General features: G+C 44.5%; 1 protein-coding gene across 2 annotated transcripts in view; it reads right to left on the reverse strand.

Moving 5' to 3' along the window:
- Positions 1–20,313, reverse strand: part of LOC119372145 (tyrosine-protein kinase Src42A) — an 83,743-nt gene that overhangs the window by 13,156 nt on the left and 50,274 nt on the right. For both annotated transcript variants that reach the window (XM_037642605.2, XM_037642606.2), the window contains exons 2-3: positions 8,731–8,852; positions 4,029–4,192 (exon numbers count right to left, since the gene is read on the reverse strand). In XM_037642605.2, the coding sequence (XP_037498533.1) occupies positions 4,029–4,192; positions 8,731–8,852 (286 nt within the window). The remainder of the gene's footprint in view (positions 1–4,028; positions 4,193–8,730; positions 8,853–20,313) is intronic.

Raw genomic sequence — 20,313 nt, forward strand, 5'->3', positions numbered from 1 at the left:
ATACTTTATTTAGGAGTAGGTAGCTGGCCCGTAGACTTGCACCTGAAGGCATCATCCAACCTGTCGGAGTCGATGCACCAACCGCAAATAGTACACAACAACATTTATTTCATGTCCCAAAGAGGACACAGAACAGAATAAGTTGTGGAGCGAACAAGAACTACCGACCAGGCTGTGAAAAAGTATTTGCTCCAATGATTACACAAAGCTGAAACCCAAGCCATTTCACTTTCTTCATTGGAGGCGAGCCCGTGATGACCTCGACACCGGCTTCGAATTAGCAAACCTTCGTGCCATTCATTCTTCTCTGGAAGTAAAGTTTGTCAAAGCTTCAAACCGTCTTCAGCTACTTGAAAACTCGAGGAGGTTCTTATCGGGAATACTGCTACTCTCTGTCCGGGAAGTTAAAAGGTGGTCAAGTGAGGTTTCCTCAGCAAGCTTCAGGCAAACAGAAAACCCAGTGAAGTTAGTAAATGCGTGAAGCAGAACACCAAGGTGGCAGTGAGAAAGCAACGCAGAGTCAGACATGTGCTTCGGGGCAAACGAGTAGACAGGCGATGGCAGAATCATGCACTAGAAGCTACGGGAAGGCTTGTCAAAGGTGTCGACATGCGCCAAGCGCAGCGAAGAGTTATGCACGCACGCACACAGAGCGGTGGTGAGGAAAGCCAATCGTAAATGGAAAAGACTACCTGCAAGACGCCTCGATAGAGGGTCCCCTGTTTGAAGAGGAGAGAAAGAGAGGGAGAGAAAAAAAAATGAGCAGAGAGTTGTGGTGACAGGAGGCACAGCACTGAAGGAAGAAAGAGGACTTCGGCGATTCCTGCGGGCACTGGAAAAATGTCTCAGAACACGTGATTAGGCCTGGAACAAACAAGTTTGTTCGGATTGCATTCGCAAACAGGAGCTTCTTGTTTGCAGAGATCAGTACACGTAACAAAAAAAAGGGGGGAATTTAAAGAACAGTCCTGCTGAGATATGGCAGGATGATCACAGCCACCACAAGTTTACTTCAAACCCAAGAGCAGCAGCTCCAGGTTGCCAACATATACAAATTTCAACGAACATTTCCGAATTCCGAATCATCACTGCTTCGCAAGAAGGAGTGCTACAGGGTTCTTATCCTTCATTGTTACCAGTGTTGTGTGATCATTTCCGATCACGACCGCAGCAGACTGAAATCAAATTCCTTGATCATGATTGGTTCCTTTGTGCAAACTATGGCAGAGAGCTGATACTAATCAAGAATGTCGATCTCTATTGACTGCTATACCAGTATAACTCGCATCACTGAGGCCTGACCACTCGAGTGTTAGGTCATTTCGCCCTCAGTGGGATGCGGACAACATTGCAGCGACCAGATAGATTCCCACACTCCCATGTTTTCCCACATTCTGAGCATATGCTGATGTCACCATGACGACGGCAGCCTTCTAGCCTTCATTCGCAGTGCGCTTGAATACAAGGCCGCATTGAAGGGAATACCAAGGGAAATGCTGTCATGAATTTCTCAAGTAGAATTTGCAGGTAAGTTGTAGTTCTAACCATACACGTCTTTCAGCCTGCTAAAGACTGCTCCTACCAAGACACCTTGCGACAGCAGTACCGCAGCAAAACTTTATGCAAAACTGGTCTACTGGACCTCAGAGCACAGCAGCCGAATGCGTCAGCCACTGCAGTGGGTAATGCTCACCTCTTATTTAGTTAAATAACTTTTTTCCTGCCGATAAGGTTTCGCTAACTTCCATATAAGTCCAGATACCAAAGATTGATTTCTCAAATGAGAGAAACAGAAGCTGCAGAGTTAGTTTATCTTGCTGCCACTACTACATAAGCAGAGAATACGCAACACTTGCTCATAAACAACTCATAGAATTGTTCTGTTTGCCCGTTCCACATGTCAAGCTGGAGCCTGAAGCAGCTGACAATGGCTATTGTGCTTGGAGACGACAACAGAAACTGTAACACACTTGTCAGATCAGTGAAACTACACGTGCACGCACTAATCGCACATGTAATATTGATCATATCAGAAGTATTTAAGTGGACAGGAAACAGTAATTCTTGATATTCGAATCAATACTAACCACAACATAAAACGAGCAAAAGTGCACGAGTGGTGTCGTTTTCTCCAGCCTCGTCTAGTTAGTCCATTACACGATGTTGTGATTACAGAGCACAAAAATTTCACCGCTGCTATCCAGTAGAGTTTACCAAAGTGATTTGTCTAATCAACAAAAATGCAAGGAAAACATTTAGGTCTTCTTGTCACAGCTTACTTTTCTGAATAAAGCAGGATTAACATACTAACTACTACCAGGTCTTTTTGTGACAAAGGAGCTCTTAAATTGAAACAATACAAGTTTGGGCATGCTAGTATACCACTTAACGTTATAGCACATTATTTGCACAACGGCATCTCCATCTTTATTCTGTTACATACTGAAAGGTTTTAACTATACCAAGACACTTTTCAATGAATTTCTACAAACACATTTTACTAAGTAGCCGCATAAGCTCTAATACTTCAGGGCACATCAAAGTTTGAGAACACCATAACAACACATTAAGTCACAAAAACCATCAGCCTTTCAAACACCTTCATACAACATAGAAAGCATCTTCAAAAAGACGACCTCAACAAACAATAATGAATAAGGCAAAATACATAACTTGCTTTTTATAGAGAGTCCACAAAGCAAACTCTCATAAGTGAAAAGTTTACGCGGCATTCTTCAAAGCCAGAGACATAAAAATTAAATGCTGGGGCTTAGTGTGTAAAAATTACGATATGGTAACAGGGCACACCGCAGCAGGGGACTATAGAACTAGAGTCACTGTATATACTATCTTTAGGTAGCAGAGTTGCGCATAGGTCTGGCTAGCAACCACAGCTGTGTGGTGAAGTCGCACTCCGTTTTTGCAGGCGACATGCCTACCGTGTCGCCGATTAATATGTCTGGCGTGTCGAAGACCGGCAATAAACATTGACTATCGATGACTAGTGTTAATTTAGTTCGCTGCAGCGGCGGCTTCGAAAAATACAAAAACTGGCCCGAGCATCAGCTTCTCCGCAATGCATGGCTGCTAGCGGTGTTTGGAAAACAGATGCGCAACTCTGCTACCTAAAGCTAGCATATACAGTAACTCTATATAGAACTATTTTGACCACCTGGAGTCTTTTGACCTGCACCTCAGTCCAAGAACAAGTGTTTTTGCATTTAGCTCCCATTGGGAAAGTGGCCGCCATGGCCGCGAATCGAACACTTGCATGCTAGTACTGAGCAGCACAACATCGTAGCCTCTATGCTACCGCGAAGTGTTAGAACTGGAGGCTTAATGTGTAATGATTAATATTACTTGTAAGAGTAACCCCGCGCACACACATAAGACAATGAAGAGGGAAACACAACTGCACTGTCTGACAACTGAAATCTTTATTAAGTAAGGAATGAGCATATATACCGAGAAAATAGTTGTACATCACTCTGTGTAAGCAGAACACCATGAAAAAACTATCAGATAATTGTCATCACAAGTTAACAAAAATATCGCAGTTGTGAGGGTATTATTCACTGTGTTGTGGTTGATATTACATTATTTAACACAAATATGTACTTTAGCCTAAGGGTACATTGCCGACGGTGCCTACTCATTCGTCCTGTCATTAAGCGTTGTTTTCTGCTCTTAATCATGAATGTATTAATCATGAATGAGTGCACGTTTGTTGTTCAAGAGCCCATGTGAACAGTAGAAGCATTTTAGGGTGGACAGCTGGGCATGTTGCTTTTGCATGATCTGAGCTAAGAGCTGCAAAGACGATGAGGGACAAGTAGATGGTGCGAAGAAGGCATAACGAAGATGAGGACGACAACGGCGCCCTGTGCGTCTCTCTATACCTGTCCATCATCGTCTTCACGCGTTTTACCTCGGATCAGCAAAAGCATCATTTCGAAGCTGAAAGGGCACAAAGCTCAACGAAGCTCTACCCAACATCGGGATGAAATCAAGGACTGGGGATTGCTCACCTGAACGCAGGGTTTGCGCAGGTTGACGCAGAGACCGTCAGCCTCGTTGGCATAGTGGTCCACAAGCTCCAGCAGAGTGCGGAACGTAGTCCGCCGGGCAATAAAGAATCCACCCTCGTCCAACTGCCGAATGCGGTAGTGCTTTACCGTGTCCCCGTCCCGAACTGCACGTCAGACACAGAGACGTATCAGAACAATGCGAGGTCAGTATGAGAAATACATACTTCACAGAGGGGAAATACTTCAGAGAGGCGAAGAAGTCAACAGTTTGAACGCTTGAGTGAATGACACCAAATTAACTGTAGAAGGGTACGCATTTGGGCTGGTTGGTTCACGATTACGGGTGAAAAACAGCGCTAAAAAAGACGGGACAAGAAAGGACACGAGACCACGGCGCTGACACGAGACCACGACACCAAATTAGTGCTAAGCCATACAACGACAAATGTGCGCCCTTGGTCAAAAGTACACGGCCTATACATCGTCTACGAGTGCCAGGCTGACTACTATTGCTGTTAAGCTCTTTCCAGGCAAAAATAAGTCTTACTTCTTCGTGCATTTTCTACTATATATGACAGCATTCGGCCTCACTCGTCCACAAATTTTTTTGTCTGTTAACCCTTCGACACGCTAAGTACACAATTGTGTACATCACTTGTTTTTGCAATTTATAATGACTAGGGGCTAAGAGAGAGCAAGATACATTGAGCTTTAGATGAAATGAACCTCCTGCATAATAAATTTGTCTTCATTTAACTCCATTTTGCAGTGTGCTGTTGTATATGATCAGTTTGCTGAAGGCACTACGTAGTTCGACAAGTCGTTCGACGTGCCCCTACCCGCGAGCCACGTCAAAAGTATAATTTTTTTTGCTCCAAATGGACATACCCAAAAATCAATTGGCACTATATTTCTGGCGTAAGATTCCATTCTATTAATGCAAAAACGGAGCATGAATGACATCTCAAAAAATAGATATTTAGTTACAATTGAATTAGACCTATATTACTATAACACGCATACATTAACGCATTATGACATTATTTTTGTTGCAATAGAATATCGAGGGCCTCGAAATAGCGCTGTATCGATTTGACGCATTTAGAGACAGTTCTTCATAGGTGGCGTCTGAAAGGGTTAATAATTGCTGGGGTCTTACGTGTGTAAACCACTATATGATTATGAGGCACGCTGTAGCCGGGGACTCCGTAATAATTTTGACCGCCTGGGGTACCTTAACGTACACCTAAAAAACGCCAGGCCTGCGCTGAAACCGAAGCACAGTCACAGCGAAAGCTGGAAGAGCGGCGTTTCTAGAGTCCGTTGTAAGCTCTCTTGGGGCTACAATACAAGTACACTAGAAAGGTACCCACTACGCCATAAATCACAATTTTTGTGAAGTTGGGAAGCACCTACTAAGCCATTATTTGTCATTCTGCGGAGAAGCGAGGCACCAGCTACACATCTGTAAGCCATTACGTGCACTTTGTTGACGTGACGACTGATGACGAAGAATTATGGCTCAGCCCTTTGTAATGGTTTGCAATCTTTAAACGGCCCACCAGTTATGTAATTTGCATTGGGTGACGCCCGGTTGCTATTTCCCTCTCCCGTCATGCTGTATAACACGTTGACGTGGGAGAGAGACGGGGGGGGGGGGGGCGAAGAACTTTACTGAGACCCCGAGGAAATGGATCATGCGCTTATGGGCTTCCTTGGCAACCAATACAAGTGCACTTGCGAGGAACCCACTACGCTATAAATCATTGCAATTTTACTGAGACCCTGAGGAAGTGGATCATGCGCTTATGGCAACCAATACAAGTGCACTTGCGAGGAACCCACTACGCTATAAACCGTAAATTTTGAGAAGTAGGGCAGCAGGCACTGTGCCATTTTTCGTCATTCTACGGAGAGCGTTGGTACCTGCTAAACGCATGTAAGGCATTATGCGCACTTTGTTGATGTTGTGCCTAATGACGATGAAGAATTATGACAGAGCCCTTTGTAATGGGTTGGAAGCATTCAACAACCTACTCGTTGCGCAATTCGCATTGTGTGACGGCTGGTTACAGAATTCGCGTTGTGCGACGCTTGGTGCATATTTTACTCTTCTACCACAATATATTACATATGCTAATGTGGTTCCTTCCCGACATGAAGCAGCGACATGAAGCAAAGCAGTCTCAAGCACCGGCATGGCTCAGAGGTTGAATGCTGGGCTCCCACGCAGAGGGCCCAGGTTCGAACCTCGTTCTATCCTGGAATTTTTTTCTTATTTCGAGCGATACTGGTTACGGACACCGGCGGTGGCGGCGGCGGACAACTACGGCGCCAAAAACGGCCGGTGAAATGATCTCATAACAGCTTTCGCTGTAATAAAAGCACAGGGTGTTGTTTGCATTTCACCCCCGTCGAAACGTGGCCACCGTGGATGACAACGGAACCCGCACCCTCAATTGGGCAGAGAAAGTGTTAAAACACAGTCATCAGTATGACACTCTTGGTGGTTGCTCGTTCACTCTCGCTTTGAGGCTGCTCTCTCTTTGGTTCTGGTTGCTTACGCCAGTGGCATAGCGGGGAATTTTTCCACGGAAGGGTACATGTTTCACTGTGAAGTGTGTTGTGTGTCGTTTTATGGTCGGTGTCATGCAGTACACAGAAATTTTGGCAGTAGTACAGGCTTAAGACGTACTGGTGGAGTAGTTGGTTCATGATAGCTTATGGCAGCGTGCATCAAAAACAAGCATGAAACGGACACATAAAGATAGACATAGACATAATAAAGATAGACGTAGTTGTAACCGCTGATGTCTATCTTTATCTGTCTGTTTCGTCCTTGTTTGTGATGTCTGCTGCCATAAGCTAGGATAACATGCCTGGTGCATCAAGCCCTAGCTGATACCACAACACCCATTCGGCGTTTGTGGTGCCCTGACTTCTTTCTTGTGTCCGTGTTTGCACGCCCTGTCTTTTTAGAATGAATACTTACCAACTAGCTCAGCTCTCTGTTATTCTAAAACCAATAGATTTTTCTATAAATACACTAAAGGGAACTCTGGCGCTAGTGTCTATGAGCGTTGCAACGCATGGCGCTTCAGCCAGCATGGGAATGATGGATAGTAAACTTCGTCTTTTGGGCTCCGTTTGGCTCCGCGTCGCCTGCATCCGCTTTGTCCCAAAACTAAGTTAATCAAAAGTCAGCAGTTCCACTTCACCACTTTAACTTCTTTAGGCTCATCTCTAGCGGCCATCACCAATTAAAATATGGTCACGAAGGTCATAACGATCCATTTCTTTACGCGAAACAAAACCAAAACATGACAATAAACAAAGCCACAAGTGCAAACGAAGCCCCAAAGCACGAAGGCTAGGCAAATCCGTGTACTACCCATCATTCCCATGGTGGCTGAGCGATTGCAGCGCCAGAGTTTCCTCTAGTTAATATTAGGGAACTGTATGACAACATCCACGTCATTTCATTGTTTCTCGCATGCAGGGTTCCAATTCAAGAAGTGCACTAGTGACGCCACCGCTGTCCGAGCACGCGAGATGCTCTGGTGCTCCACCACTGTAAGGCGCTACTTTATTACGGGGTTTGGCAGGCACTTCGAAATGGCACCAAAATCCATCATAACTCACAGTGCATTAATTACACATTACAGCATTTACAATTCAACTTGGTGATTGTCAGCCACACACTTACTAATGAAGGCATAAGGTTAACAAACAAAAATCTGGCTGTCAGGGGTCCTATCAGGGAGTTCTTGTGGTAAGCCACAAGTTTTTGATATTGCAAAAAATAAAAAGAAATCTCGTATTTCCAATCCTGAGGTATGGACTGTCAAGAGGGTGGGAACTGTTCTACATAGCGAAGCAACAATTGTGGTGAAGATGTGAAGTAGCCTAGATACTTCTGACAAGTGCGCCAAATTAGTAAACTCATGTTTTGCTCTAGCAACAAGCACTACTTATCATTGTAGCAGATTGCTTGCGAACAACTGAAAATGTTTCAAGGTGCTGTTGAAACAGCAAAGGTGTGAACATTCCCTTCACTATGACCATGGGCATAGCCAGAGAGTGAAGGAGGGGTGTGGTGGGTATGTATGCATACATGCCCATACTTACTGGCCCACAGACATACTGTGCTGACAGAAGAGCAAGCGATTTCTAGCTGCCTTTGAAACGTAATTGCAAATTCCCTGCCGTGTGCAGTGCTATAATATTTCGCTGACATGTCCGCAGGAGCCTCAACTACCAACTGGCAAGTGTTTCCTCACCATGTTCAAAAAGTGTTGCGGGACCATTTAATGGGCAACTAAACTTGTGTACCCGGGTGCTCTTGCATTTTGCCCATTCGAAATGTGCCCGCTATGACCAGTATTCCACTCTGAATCCTCAAGAACAGCAGCGTGTCACCTCAGCTAAAGTGTGTGCAATGCGTACAATGCGCCGTTGCACACATTGTGAAATGCACCGTTTTGTCTGATATCAAGGGCAGATGGAAACTTGTGCTTCTTCGTGTTACTTTTGACTTCATTACCCCATCAACGCTCCCCTCGTACCCCATTAGTGAATGCTGTACATAATGTGGAAACATGAAACATTTGTGGAGAACATAAATGTGCATTTATAACGCGCAAAACTATAGAACGGTGCTTGCCGCTAATTTAAAAGGCGAGGCCGGTGTGGCGGCACTTACCCGAAAGAGAAAAGTCGTTCCGTCGGCTCTCACTGTCTCGCACCAGGAAGGCCCCATGCTCGTTCTCCGGCAGCAGGAGCTTCTTCTCGGCCTCGATACGCTTGATTTTGCCAAAGTACCAACTGTACAAGAAAGGAGAAGAAGGAGGCTGCATTAATGGTCAAACTCAACAATGATTGATAATAAAAGTCAACAATAATAATAATAATAACTAAAAATAACACCCACGATGCCACTGCATTTAAGTCTCCTTCTGAATGCTGTGTATACCCTTGGCAGCTCCTTTTTTTTTCTGTTCTTGTGTATATCGTTGCCCACTCCCATCTGTAATGGCTTTGGGCCTTGAAGGTGCTGAAATAGGTGACTAAAATAAACGAATTTAAAACTGACTCGACATCTCGGCCTTGCAAAAGTGGACGTTGAAGATAAGCACTACAACTTGTGAGAGAATATTCTTTTTATTGATGCGAAAGCATGAGGCGGCTAACGAAGCGAAAAATCTGGCATTAACATCCCATGGTACCAAAAACCACGCGACTGAGTGATGACGTCATGCCTGACACGATGATGTAACATAATTACACCATCACAGATGGTTTACTTTTGATGAGTTATTTTTCTCCCATATTTGAGAATTCTTAAAATAAGCATTACCTGAAATTTGTGTGTGCAAAAGCAAAAAAACACTCGCAATGCTATCTGGCAGACAGATCCAAGCTCAATAACCGAACCGCCGAGACCCTATTCACTAATCATAAGCCCACAGATGCATGCCTATACAGGTTACAGAGGACACTATTTTCCATGCTTTAGCAGGCATATAGAGACGATGTGTGTTGTTTTTTCTCACAACTCTGACAGTTTCCCACTGGTCTCATCTTGTGCACCAGTGAGGTAGGTGGCATTAAATGCTTAGAGACCACTAGGCCTGAGAAGACTGAATTTCCTGGCAACTTGCGACTGTTCTCAGCGAAACAGCAAAGTACATAATGTTAGAACAGGCCAGAAGTGTGAATTCAAGGCTGCGTGCCGAAGCAGCGGGAATATGCAGCTTTTTCTTATGTCTCATGGTCTCTAAACTTCCAACGCTGATTGTGCAATGTCTGCACCGCCACTGGTGGCACACTTGATTGCACCAGCATTGCACCAGCTGCCAGAGCACTGCTGCAGGGAACTGGATACCATGTAGCAGAAATGTGAAAAGGCGAGTCCACTCAGTGCCGAAGTCGACAGAGCAGCAGGTTCAACCCGCGTTTCCAAGGAAAACGCAGCGCAGGCAGTTCTTCCGTCATCCAGTCCAGTGTTGAATGAACCACCGGAAGGACCAGTCCGACAACTTTCAGCGACAGAGCCGTGGCTGTGTCCCCTTCGACCGCAATGCCGAGCAATGCGGCACGCATTCATTTGCAAACGCGACCGCCACATTCATCCTTTCCCCATTCTCTTCTTCCCTTTTGTTTTTATTCGAAGTAGCACTACACATGAACTTCACTTGAAACAGGTCACACGGAAAGATGCCGTTAATTATTTGTGGCACTATTGAACTGGGGCTTCACACTGTAATAATGGAGCTGACAGCAACCTAAAAAAGCAAAAAGAAAGATGAAAAGCGGGATAGTAGACTTTCATGCCAAGTACTCCTTTAAGACTGACTGAAGGACTGACTGATTACGTCCTCTCCGTGATGCTGCTACAAAAACGAACTTCAGACATGCTTCACTTTTTAAAAAATGAAGCCTTTTTATAGCTTGTTGTATATCTGCTGTAGCTTTTTATATTATCAATTTCACTCTCTCTCCTGTCGTACTTTCTCCTTTGTCCCCTCCCCCATTCAATTAATTGTTCCAATGCAAGGTAATGAGTGAGACACACGTTTGGTTAACCCTTTCCCTACCGAAGACGAGCTGAGCTTGTCCATCATGAAACAAGCATTTGGGGGCACCGCAGTTAAGCTGCTCTTCTCTTCATTTTGCTGTGCTCTCTTTGGCTTCAACATATAACGCAGCAAAAAATTAAAAAACTCGCTCAAAGCATGTATTTTGGTCGAGAAAAGACTTGATTCAGGTAACAGAAATTGGAAAATGGCGTCCACCTCTGTGCGCGAGCGGTGCACATGTGCCGGAACAGTTCCGTCCAGAAAAAAAGAAATGAACTTGTTTGCCGAAGTTTCGTGAAATGAAGAATTTCAGTTCTCCCGCGAGTGTGGTAGCGACAACACATAGCAGCATAGTCTCTCTAAGTCATCGGATTCGGACGACGAACGCGTCTCAACATATCGGCAGCGGACGCCAATAGATGTGTAAACAAACCCCCACTGGCATGTCCAAGGTTTGTTTGCACGGACTCGCTTCGCTGCGCTTTTATTTTTTAAATTTCGAAGAAACATTTTCTGCACCGAAGACTGGAGAGGTTAGGGTACTTTCCGTGGTGCATTGCAGTGAAGCCAATCCTCTGCACGCTTTCAAAAAAGTATATTTTACATGTGTCTTGCGAATAAAGCGCCTTTCGAATAATTTCTTCAGCTGTTTCAAGACACGTGGACTCAAATGTGCAAATAAAAAAATCTTTATTTTTGTATTGTCTTTGGCCAAAAATCTCGCTAGGGAAAGGGTTAATTCCCCTACTCTTCCTCTTCTCTCTCTCTTTGTGACCCTTCCTATCATCATGAAAACGCCGTTGTAACGCAAAATAATCTATTTCTTTCAGAACAGCAGTCTGCCACAATAGCCCGACCCGACCTTCTGCTTGATTTTGTGTTAAGCCCCCGATTACTCAGCCAGATAGCAGTGCAAAAGATCTGATGAGCCAATTCGTATTTTCTTTCAGGTCGTGGCAAAACGTAGGCTGCTCAGGAACTAGCAGACATATGTGCAACATGTGGACAAGCAATCACAAGGTCGGGCTAACAAGCGCAAGAAGCTTCGAGACAAGTATCGTGCTTCACAAAGGACAAAGGGAATGACTGGTGCAAAAGGCAGTGACGGGCAACATTCGTAACACAACGCGACACACTCGTCGTCTGTGGCCCCTCCAACGCAAGAGGTATGCCTCCTGAGGGGGAACAACATTGACAGCAAATATTCTTGCATGCTGTGTGTCCTCGTGCAGTTTGAGTATGCAGAAATGAAATTAGAAAGACACAGTGCAGCTAACGAGTGCATTGTGCAGTGATGTCCATTGTGCCCTCGTCATGCGTCATGCCCTGTCTGCCAAATGTGAACTGGAATGAATCGTACGCCTGTTTACCTGAAGGCACGGTGAGGCATTACAGTGCACACGATCACTATCCCATCATGTTCTGCGCTAACGTTCCGTGCAATCATGTTCTGCCAAACACCACTTTGTAAACTATACCAGATTGCCAACTGCTGCATTTGCCTTCTATTTTACCATGCTGCCTTCTTCCTCTATCATTGCAATGCCTTTCAACCACTCATCGCACAGTCCTTAAGTATTACGCCATGTTAAAATGTTATCCTGCAAGCTTTACAAATGCCAATGAAACTCTGGCGTTTTGCACTCGAAAATAGCGATCTGACAAAGCACATTCTAGGGAAGAACTCAACATCACTTTTAATCCCCTGGGACTCTTTAATGTGTACCTGAACCTTAGTACATGGATGTTTTCGCATTTCGCCCCTAATGAAATGTGGCTGCCATGGCCAGGAATTGAACTCGTGTCTTCAAGTTTAGCAGCGCAAACCTGCAAGCTTCGGCTCCATGGGTTAGTACCAGCAGACTTCACATTATGTGGCAAAGTATCCAGTGTTAAAACACACCTCAGCACATTCAATGTTTGTTTTTCATTGTTATTGACACACCGGGCAACTACCATTTCTCAAAAGCGTTTGGTTTGTCGTAAAGTGTGCATGAGTGCCAGAGAACAAATGAACAAAACTGACTATGTCACTACAAGTTGTCTATCTCTAATTGAAATCTCTTGCATTTAAGTAGTTAATGAAAAACAGCTAACTTTTGGATTAGGCACATGCATCATTATGCCGATGAGGTAAACAACGAAATGTCCTAATGCGATACTTCTAATGGCCAAAAACATTTGTTTCTGTTAAAGGCTTCCAAATTACAAAAATACCAGGGCAATAATACAGTAACAGCACTTCCAGCAAGCAAGTGCTTGGGCAAAGCCAAAAAGACATCAAAAGAATTACAGCAACACAGACTGAAGCAACGACAGCTCAAAAGCACTTTGTGAGCAGCCTAGTAGTGCAACATCCATACACTCTTCCAAAATTGTACACTCTTTACGGTGTAATTTTGTCGCACTACGGTATCCATTCTCTGGTGTGAATTTCCCACATTAGTTCTTCGAATCTGGTATTTTGCTGCCAGAAACGAACGTCTTAGTGCGCTGTTACATGTCGGAGAAAAAGTATGCGCATGTTTGACAACATTTACCGAACATCCTAAGAACAGTTACACCCATGGGGGAGTCTTTCTGCCACACAACAATGATCATCATCTGGCTCACTTACGGTCTCCTTTTCTGAAAGCTAAGCACTCCGGTAATCTCCAATTAGGAATGCACACTGACTAGTGAGCATATTTGCTCTGACTTGGAAGTATTGGAATTATTGCTGCGTAGCATGAATACACCCCAAAGCGTACAAGTGTTTTTAGGGAGTTGTGCGACAAAACTATGCCGTAAACAGAGTGTAATTTGTTAAAGAGTGTAAGCACTGCATGCTTGCATGCAAAATGATGCAGCAGCTTCAGCAGCACGCAGAAATGAATAGTCGCAGTGCCCAGAGCCACAGTCATGCAAGTGACGCAGGCGCAGTGCACTCAATCGCATGTGCACTCAAACACACACATACAGGAAGGATGAGAATGCCGCTTATACGTACCTTATGCCCCTTTAACGCGTGACAAGTTCAAGTGTGATTAGAAAGAGAGAGAGAAAGAGGGCGGGTGGGGAGAAAAAAAAAGCGTGGTGTCAGCGTCTGGCAAGGAAGATTAATATGCAATGAAAGAAAAGATGAAGGGCAGCAAGGCTCTCTGGCACGCACACAAAAACACTAGCCACGCCAGTCATCACAAACTGTACACCAATGACGACAGCCAACAGACAAACAGACAGACGATGACAGTAGCAGTAGTGAGCCGGGAGCTAGGTGTCTAAGACGGGTGAGTATAAAAAAAGGCAGCACAGCAAACCAGGCCAAAAAGTCTATGTCAGACAAAACAAAGCAGCTGCGGGTTAGGGAAGTCAGGAACACTGAGAACCCATTTGCACCTCAACAGCTCGAGGTCACGCGATACGACTAGAAATGTCATGTATTGCCCCCAATTTGAGAAATGTCACTGTAGAATTTGAATGAAAGACAAGGTTCTGCGTGGCTTTGCACAAGTGTCACTATATTGCCAGTGCCAGTGGTACACATAGGTCGGCAAACTCACTCATGAGTAGACTCACTCAGACTCAGACCGAGCCTTCAGTCTGAGTCTGAGTGAGTCCGGGTAAGTGATATTTTGAGTCTGAGCCCGAGTGAGTCCGGTTGATGAAAATTTTAGCGAGTCTGAGCCTGAGTGAGTCCTAAGGGCAAAATATATTCCATAAGTGAGTCTGAGTGAGCTACACGTTTTTCGCCGGCCTATGGTGGTACATGATCATGTGATGACATCACCATCGGACATCATCATGACGTCACAGGTCGACAAAATTTGCGACACCACCTTGACGTCACACGATGACGTCATCACCTGACATCGTTGCTTGGTCAAGGGTGGGCCGATACCGGAGGCAGTGCAAAACCAGGTGAGATGCAGAAAGCATTCGGAGGGAGGCGGGGGAGGATCAATACATCGAACGAGAAGTAAAAGAAGGTGGCTTTCGCGTTCGAGTAGTCGTAGGCAAATGCATAAAAGACCCTGCAAGCTTTTTTTTTTGCCATCACTACCGCCAGAGCCAGGGTCGAAAGCGACGCGTCGCTAACGTCAACGTGATTACTTCGTGAAAGTAGCTGACCCAACCGCTCTACCAACGACATCATAGGCAACGTTTCTGTTCAGCTCACGTGACGCCGGGCTGTTGAGGTGCAAATAGACGCTCCCATAAAGAAGGGGTGCTGAATTGTCCTGAAATGGCTGCAGAATGTGGATCGACACTCAGACGCAGCAGAGCATGATGGTTAGCGCAGGCTAAGGAACGGTTTTACCTGAAGAGTAAGTAGACTGCATGCAAACACTAGAGAGAGAGTCTTGAAGAAAATACCTCCAATACACAAGGTTCGACTGCTCTTCCAGTAAAATCGAGAACCGAAACGACATGAATTGCAAGTGAGCAAGTGCTATGAATTTGCTCATGAGGCATGCCGTACGCCTCTCGCTATAAATATTGGTTCTAGAACCATCACTAGTATGTTTTCATCAGCGACCATGGAAAAACATTTTCAAACCAGACCTAGTGCTGAATGGCGTGATGAATATAAAATAAACGTACAAAAAACAATATGTTTTGATACACATCACAATTCAAGAGGTTTTAGTTAGCCTGCTTAAAACGTGCAACATAAGGTGCTGTGAAATGTTCAAATGTTCAAACCAGTTCAGTTTCACGAAAGGCAACTACTTCAAGCTGTGATATGGTTGTTCTTTCAAAGGAATGCAAGAGAAAAGCAAAAAGAATGGAAAGTAACAAATTTTCATGCATCATAAAAGAAAAAATGGCTGCTAAGCAGTCATGACAGTTAAGAGGCATTGATTTAAACAATTTCAAAAGATGCATAATTATGGCTAGACATTTTAGTGCAAACATTGCACGTGTGATCAATACAGTTCAGTCGTCTAGAGCTGCTTGCAGCAATGTAACAGTAGTGGTTAGCCGTGTCGCGGATTACCATGGTAGTGAGGAGGTAAGAACGCTTTCCAAATGTCCATTTTTCAATTAGGCTTTTCTCCCTGACTATGCACGGACTTTCCAAAGGAAAAGAGCAGATGCTCTGCCCTTGCTAGGGTTAACGTCAAAAGCAAGCAAACTGAAAGGATGAGAGCAGCGTGCGCGTTTATCAAAGCTGCCACCAAACATTGCATAGCGTGCTCGTCATCTAAGCACGATGCATTCGTACAATTCATGCGACACTGTGGGACAGAAGTGACCGCCTTCATTGGGCCCACCTGTAAGAACTTAAGTTATGAGTCACTAAACATGCCCTCTACCGTAGCATGCAACGTTGCCACAACGTTGAAGCAGCTTTCTCAATGTGGCCCCAACGTTGTGTCAACATTTGGTGCTACTAGGGTACCTGCTGCTTTCTGCACCAGTGCAAACAGAGGACGGGTCGAGTGCAAGATGAGTGAAGGCAGAGGGCATGCATATGGTACCGAATGAACCACGAAGTAATGCATGTGTCAACAGTGCTCACTAGAATGGCTACACCAATGCTGTTTGTGATGAAGCATCTTAGCATGCTCGCCTATGACAAGCTAGTGATAGCTTTATTACACATCACACGAACAAGTCTGTAACTGTCATGTACACGAACAAGTCTGACTTGTGATGAAGAGAGTTGAGCTAGTTAAATCGGTGTCTATTCAACCTTATCCGGGCAGGCAAAGCTCAAATAAAGCACGAAGAGCATGCCTCAGAAACTTAAACAGCGTGTGTGACACTTAGAACGACAGAGGGTTGAGCAAGTTGGTCGGGATTCGTCACAGAAAAAAGTAAGACGCGCAGACAAGGACACAAGAGAAGGGAACGAGACGACACAAACGCCGTGTTGTGATGCTCTTTCAGTGTCCCATTTAAAACAATCAGGAGTAGGCATTCCAAGCGTATGGAAAGCTAAAAAAAGAAAGAGCGCACAAAAGCGTGCATTGACTCGTTTAACAGCCAGAACCCTTTACTTTCATTCTTTTCACCTTCAGACGCTCAAGCGCGACAGTGACCAAGCAAATCTGCTTCGCAGCTTCAACGAAGTGGAACCAAGCGTGCAGGCAACAGCCGTCAAGTGGTCCCTGACATGAATCCGGAGAAGGCCAGCAATCTGCTGCTCGGCCAGGCACAGCCTTATTGTGCCAAGCGGTTCTCACTTAGTTGCTCTCGGCGCTAGAGCTGCCAGATAGAAAGGGAAGGCTCGATTGGCGCCAACACTGCTTTATTTTAAACAACTCGCTCAACGAGGGGCTGTCGTACGGAAACACAGAAGCTGCACCGTTTGCATCAAGCTGTTAAGCACTTGGGAGCCAGGACGATAAGGGAGGCAACCTTCAAGAATAATCCCTTGCTACAGCGCTGCTTCTATTTTGAAGTGGCCGAGTGAGGAAGCGACAGATTTAGCCGTAATACAATGTAGCAGCTTAACTGAACGAGGGTTACACATGCAGCACTGACTTTCAACAAAGTTTATTTTCACAAGCATGGGAGCAGAGATGGCAAAATTACCCCTAAAAACCAATTAAACCACATTACTAATCACTTTCCAGAACATTTTTTTATGTAATTTTAAATTAAGTTACAAATTACAGCTGACCAAAATTAAACACGTTACGTTAAGATTACTTTGGAAAAGTAATGAAAGTACCATGAAATTAACACAACAAAAGTTTCGCATTAATGTTCTAAGTCAAGGTCGCTTTATTTACAGCATATGCACACAGGCACGTAGCCAGGATTTTTTTTCGGGGGGGGCCCAAGGCCTTATTTTTCGAAAGAAAGTCTTTCCATGGCAAAAAGAAAAAAAAAGTTGCCCGGGAATATAGAAGGCCGGACGAATTTCGGGGGGGGCCCGGGCCCCCCGGGCCCCCCCCTTGCCTACGTGCCTGTATGCACACACACTGAAGTCTGAGAGATTTTTGTTCAACTTCAGGTATGGCACTCAGACTAACTTGTCTTTGTCATTTTTCATTCTTTTTTTGGTCCATGCTATGCCATAAGGCAAGCTGATATGCTAAATGTTAGTCAAAAGTAATTGGGAAAGTAATGAGTAATTTTCTCGAAATTACTTGCCTGGAGTAATTCATAACATTACTAAATTACCAGCCCACAAAAGTAACTCATTACATTGCTCGTTACGGCAAAAAGTAATTTCATTACTGTAATCTCATTATTGCGAAGTCTGCACGTGAGGTGTATATACAGCAGGCAATGACCCATGCTGGGTTTCAAAAAACTGCCCTCTGCTCAAGGGTAATTATGAAAAATAGATTTATTGCTTAAAGAGACCGACAACTGCCCAGAACATGAAATGAGATGACTGCACTGATGGAAAGATGATCCGTTGCATTGACTCAAACCAACCCTGATTATCTCATGAGAGGCGGATTTATATTTTTATTTCTTCATTGAAAGTCGCGAAAAATGACCTTTGGCGCCTCTGGCGGCAAAATCATACACGGTCCGATGAAGCCGGTCACGTGACCATTGATTGGTGTATGAGTTCAATGACTTTTCTGTTAGTACTGAAATATTGTTCATTTCTTTATATTAAAAGATATTACTCCATAAAAATGTACATATAGGCCTGCGTTAGTTGTATGCAACAAAGTGGTGCTGCCTTCGCTTGGCGTAATGATCCCATGCCGCGAAAAGCCATCCATGACACAGGCGCAGGCAACCTTGGTCGCAGGCGCGCACAACGCTAACGCTGTACAAATACCGAGAAGGTGTATAAAGCCACATCATCTCATTGTAACAGCTTGCTATTTTCAAAAATGGCTGGAAAGCTCGAAATAAAGGCGGTTAAGCATAGCTACAGTAACTCCTGCGAAAGCAGAACAACGACAGCTTTCACAAGGGCTAGCCATGTTCTCTGGGCTAGCGGCATTGCTATCAATTCTCAGCGCTGCTGGAGCAAGCCTTCATGCGTGTTTGGAGCCTTTCAGATCGAAAAATACTGCTTATAAAATAACTACGTGCTTTTAGGATAAACCACTGCAGCTACAAACGCTACGAAGGGTAAGCTTCCTGTCTCGCCGTAAAAAAACAGGGTCGAGAAAAGTCAGTTGTCGGTCCCTTTAAATTGAGTGTGCACACATATAGGTTAGTCGTCGTCGGTCACTATCTGTACTGCTAACTTTTTCCCGTGTTTTTTAGTGCATCTGCAACATTTCATACCTTAGCAGGTAAAACCGAAATGGTTTTCGAAACCTACCTGGCACTGTCATTCACCCGCATTCTATGCGCTCGCCTTCTTAAGGAACGAATGAAAGTACACAAGCGATTTGAAAAACACACCTCGTCCAAGCTTATGCAAGCTGAAAGCTCATAGAAGAAGAATAACTGTGTGACGTGCTCAATATGACGAACCAAAGGCGCGCATTCGCGTGTCACAGTCAGAAGCCCCAATCACAACGAACGCACACAATGTAAGCGAAGTATTTCAATAGCGGCAAGCAATGATGCTGCAACAAACCTTCCACAAAGAAGAACAGACATCGGAGGCCTATGGAGGAAGCACGCCCTAGACCTTTCATCACAAACCAGGAACCATACTCGACTGCTGAGCACAGATAACACGGCTCTTAAGACTTCTTTTCTTGTACTGTTTTTCAGTACTATGCTGATAAGAGGAGAATGGAAAGCACTATCTCTAGTGCACAAAGCAGCCTTGTTTCCAGTTGAACAGGCACTTAAAGAAAAACAAGAAAATCAAATGAGTTGGTATGAAGTCTTCAGACAGAACCATACGAAGCAAACAGATAAGCAATCCCAGGAAAGTGTAAGGGTGATATTTGCGGTAATTAACTGAAGTGTAGCTATTATGGGATAAAGGAACACAAAAGAGAACGAAAAAGCAACTTACCACCAGCGGTGACCGAACCCACAACCTCCGGACTATCAAAAACTTTCAGCGCCTACACCCAGGAGGTGGAATGAAAGAAAGAAACAAGGTGGTCTTTTCTGAAGGTTAAAACAAAAAATGTAATCGATTTTCACAGCGCTGCATCAGCTGCCAGCCGACAGCACGTTTATCAGGCCAATGCACCGGCGTCCAGAAGGGAACCCTTATCAGACGCACCACTTCCTGCCACAGCACTTGCCGGAAAAAGTGGTGTCACGCGCTAAGAAAGACACTACGGCTTGATTTTTGCCCCTTGAATTAATGTCTCAGGTCTGTATCATGCAGGGAATGCTGTTTTCAAAAGAAATGAAGAAGGTAAAGCACCCAATCATCTGTTAGCACGGCCCGGTTTGCTAAAATAAACGTTTCATATTTAGCAAGCTAGAAAGTTTAGACTTCATGAGACTTTGTGTAGGCTTCATAACACTATGTTGCACAGGTTGCTTCGTTGAAAATGTCATGCACTGTAATGGTCACGGCGCAGGAATCCTGCACTACGCAGGCAATTTCGTTGTCAAGGTTGTGTCTTCTCACAGTGTCAGAACAAATATATTAGGCTTGTAAGGGTTGAAGCTTGAGTTGGTGAGGATCCATTTTGGAGGTATCTACAGCACAAACAAATTGAAGAAAATGGGACAAGACAGGCAGCACTCTTTTGCATCTGCCTACCCTGTCCAGTTTTCTGAGACCTTTATGTGTTGTAAATACTACCTTCTAAATTTTTAAACGTATTACCCTGGTTTAGTGCAGTCTTCGAACAAAAAAACAAAAAAATGCCCAATCT

Source organism: Rhipicephalus sanguineus, chromosome 10 (assembly GCF_013339695.2).
Source record: "Rhipicephalus sanguineus isolate Rsan-2018 chromosome 10, BIME_Rsan_1.4, whole genome shotgun sequence".
NCBI lineage: Eukaryota > Metazoa > Arthropoda > Arachnida > Ixodida > Ixodidae > Rhipicephalus > Rhipicephalus sanguineus.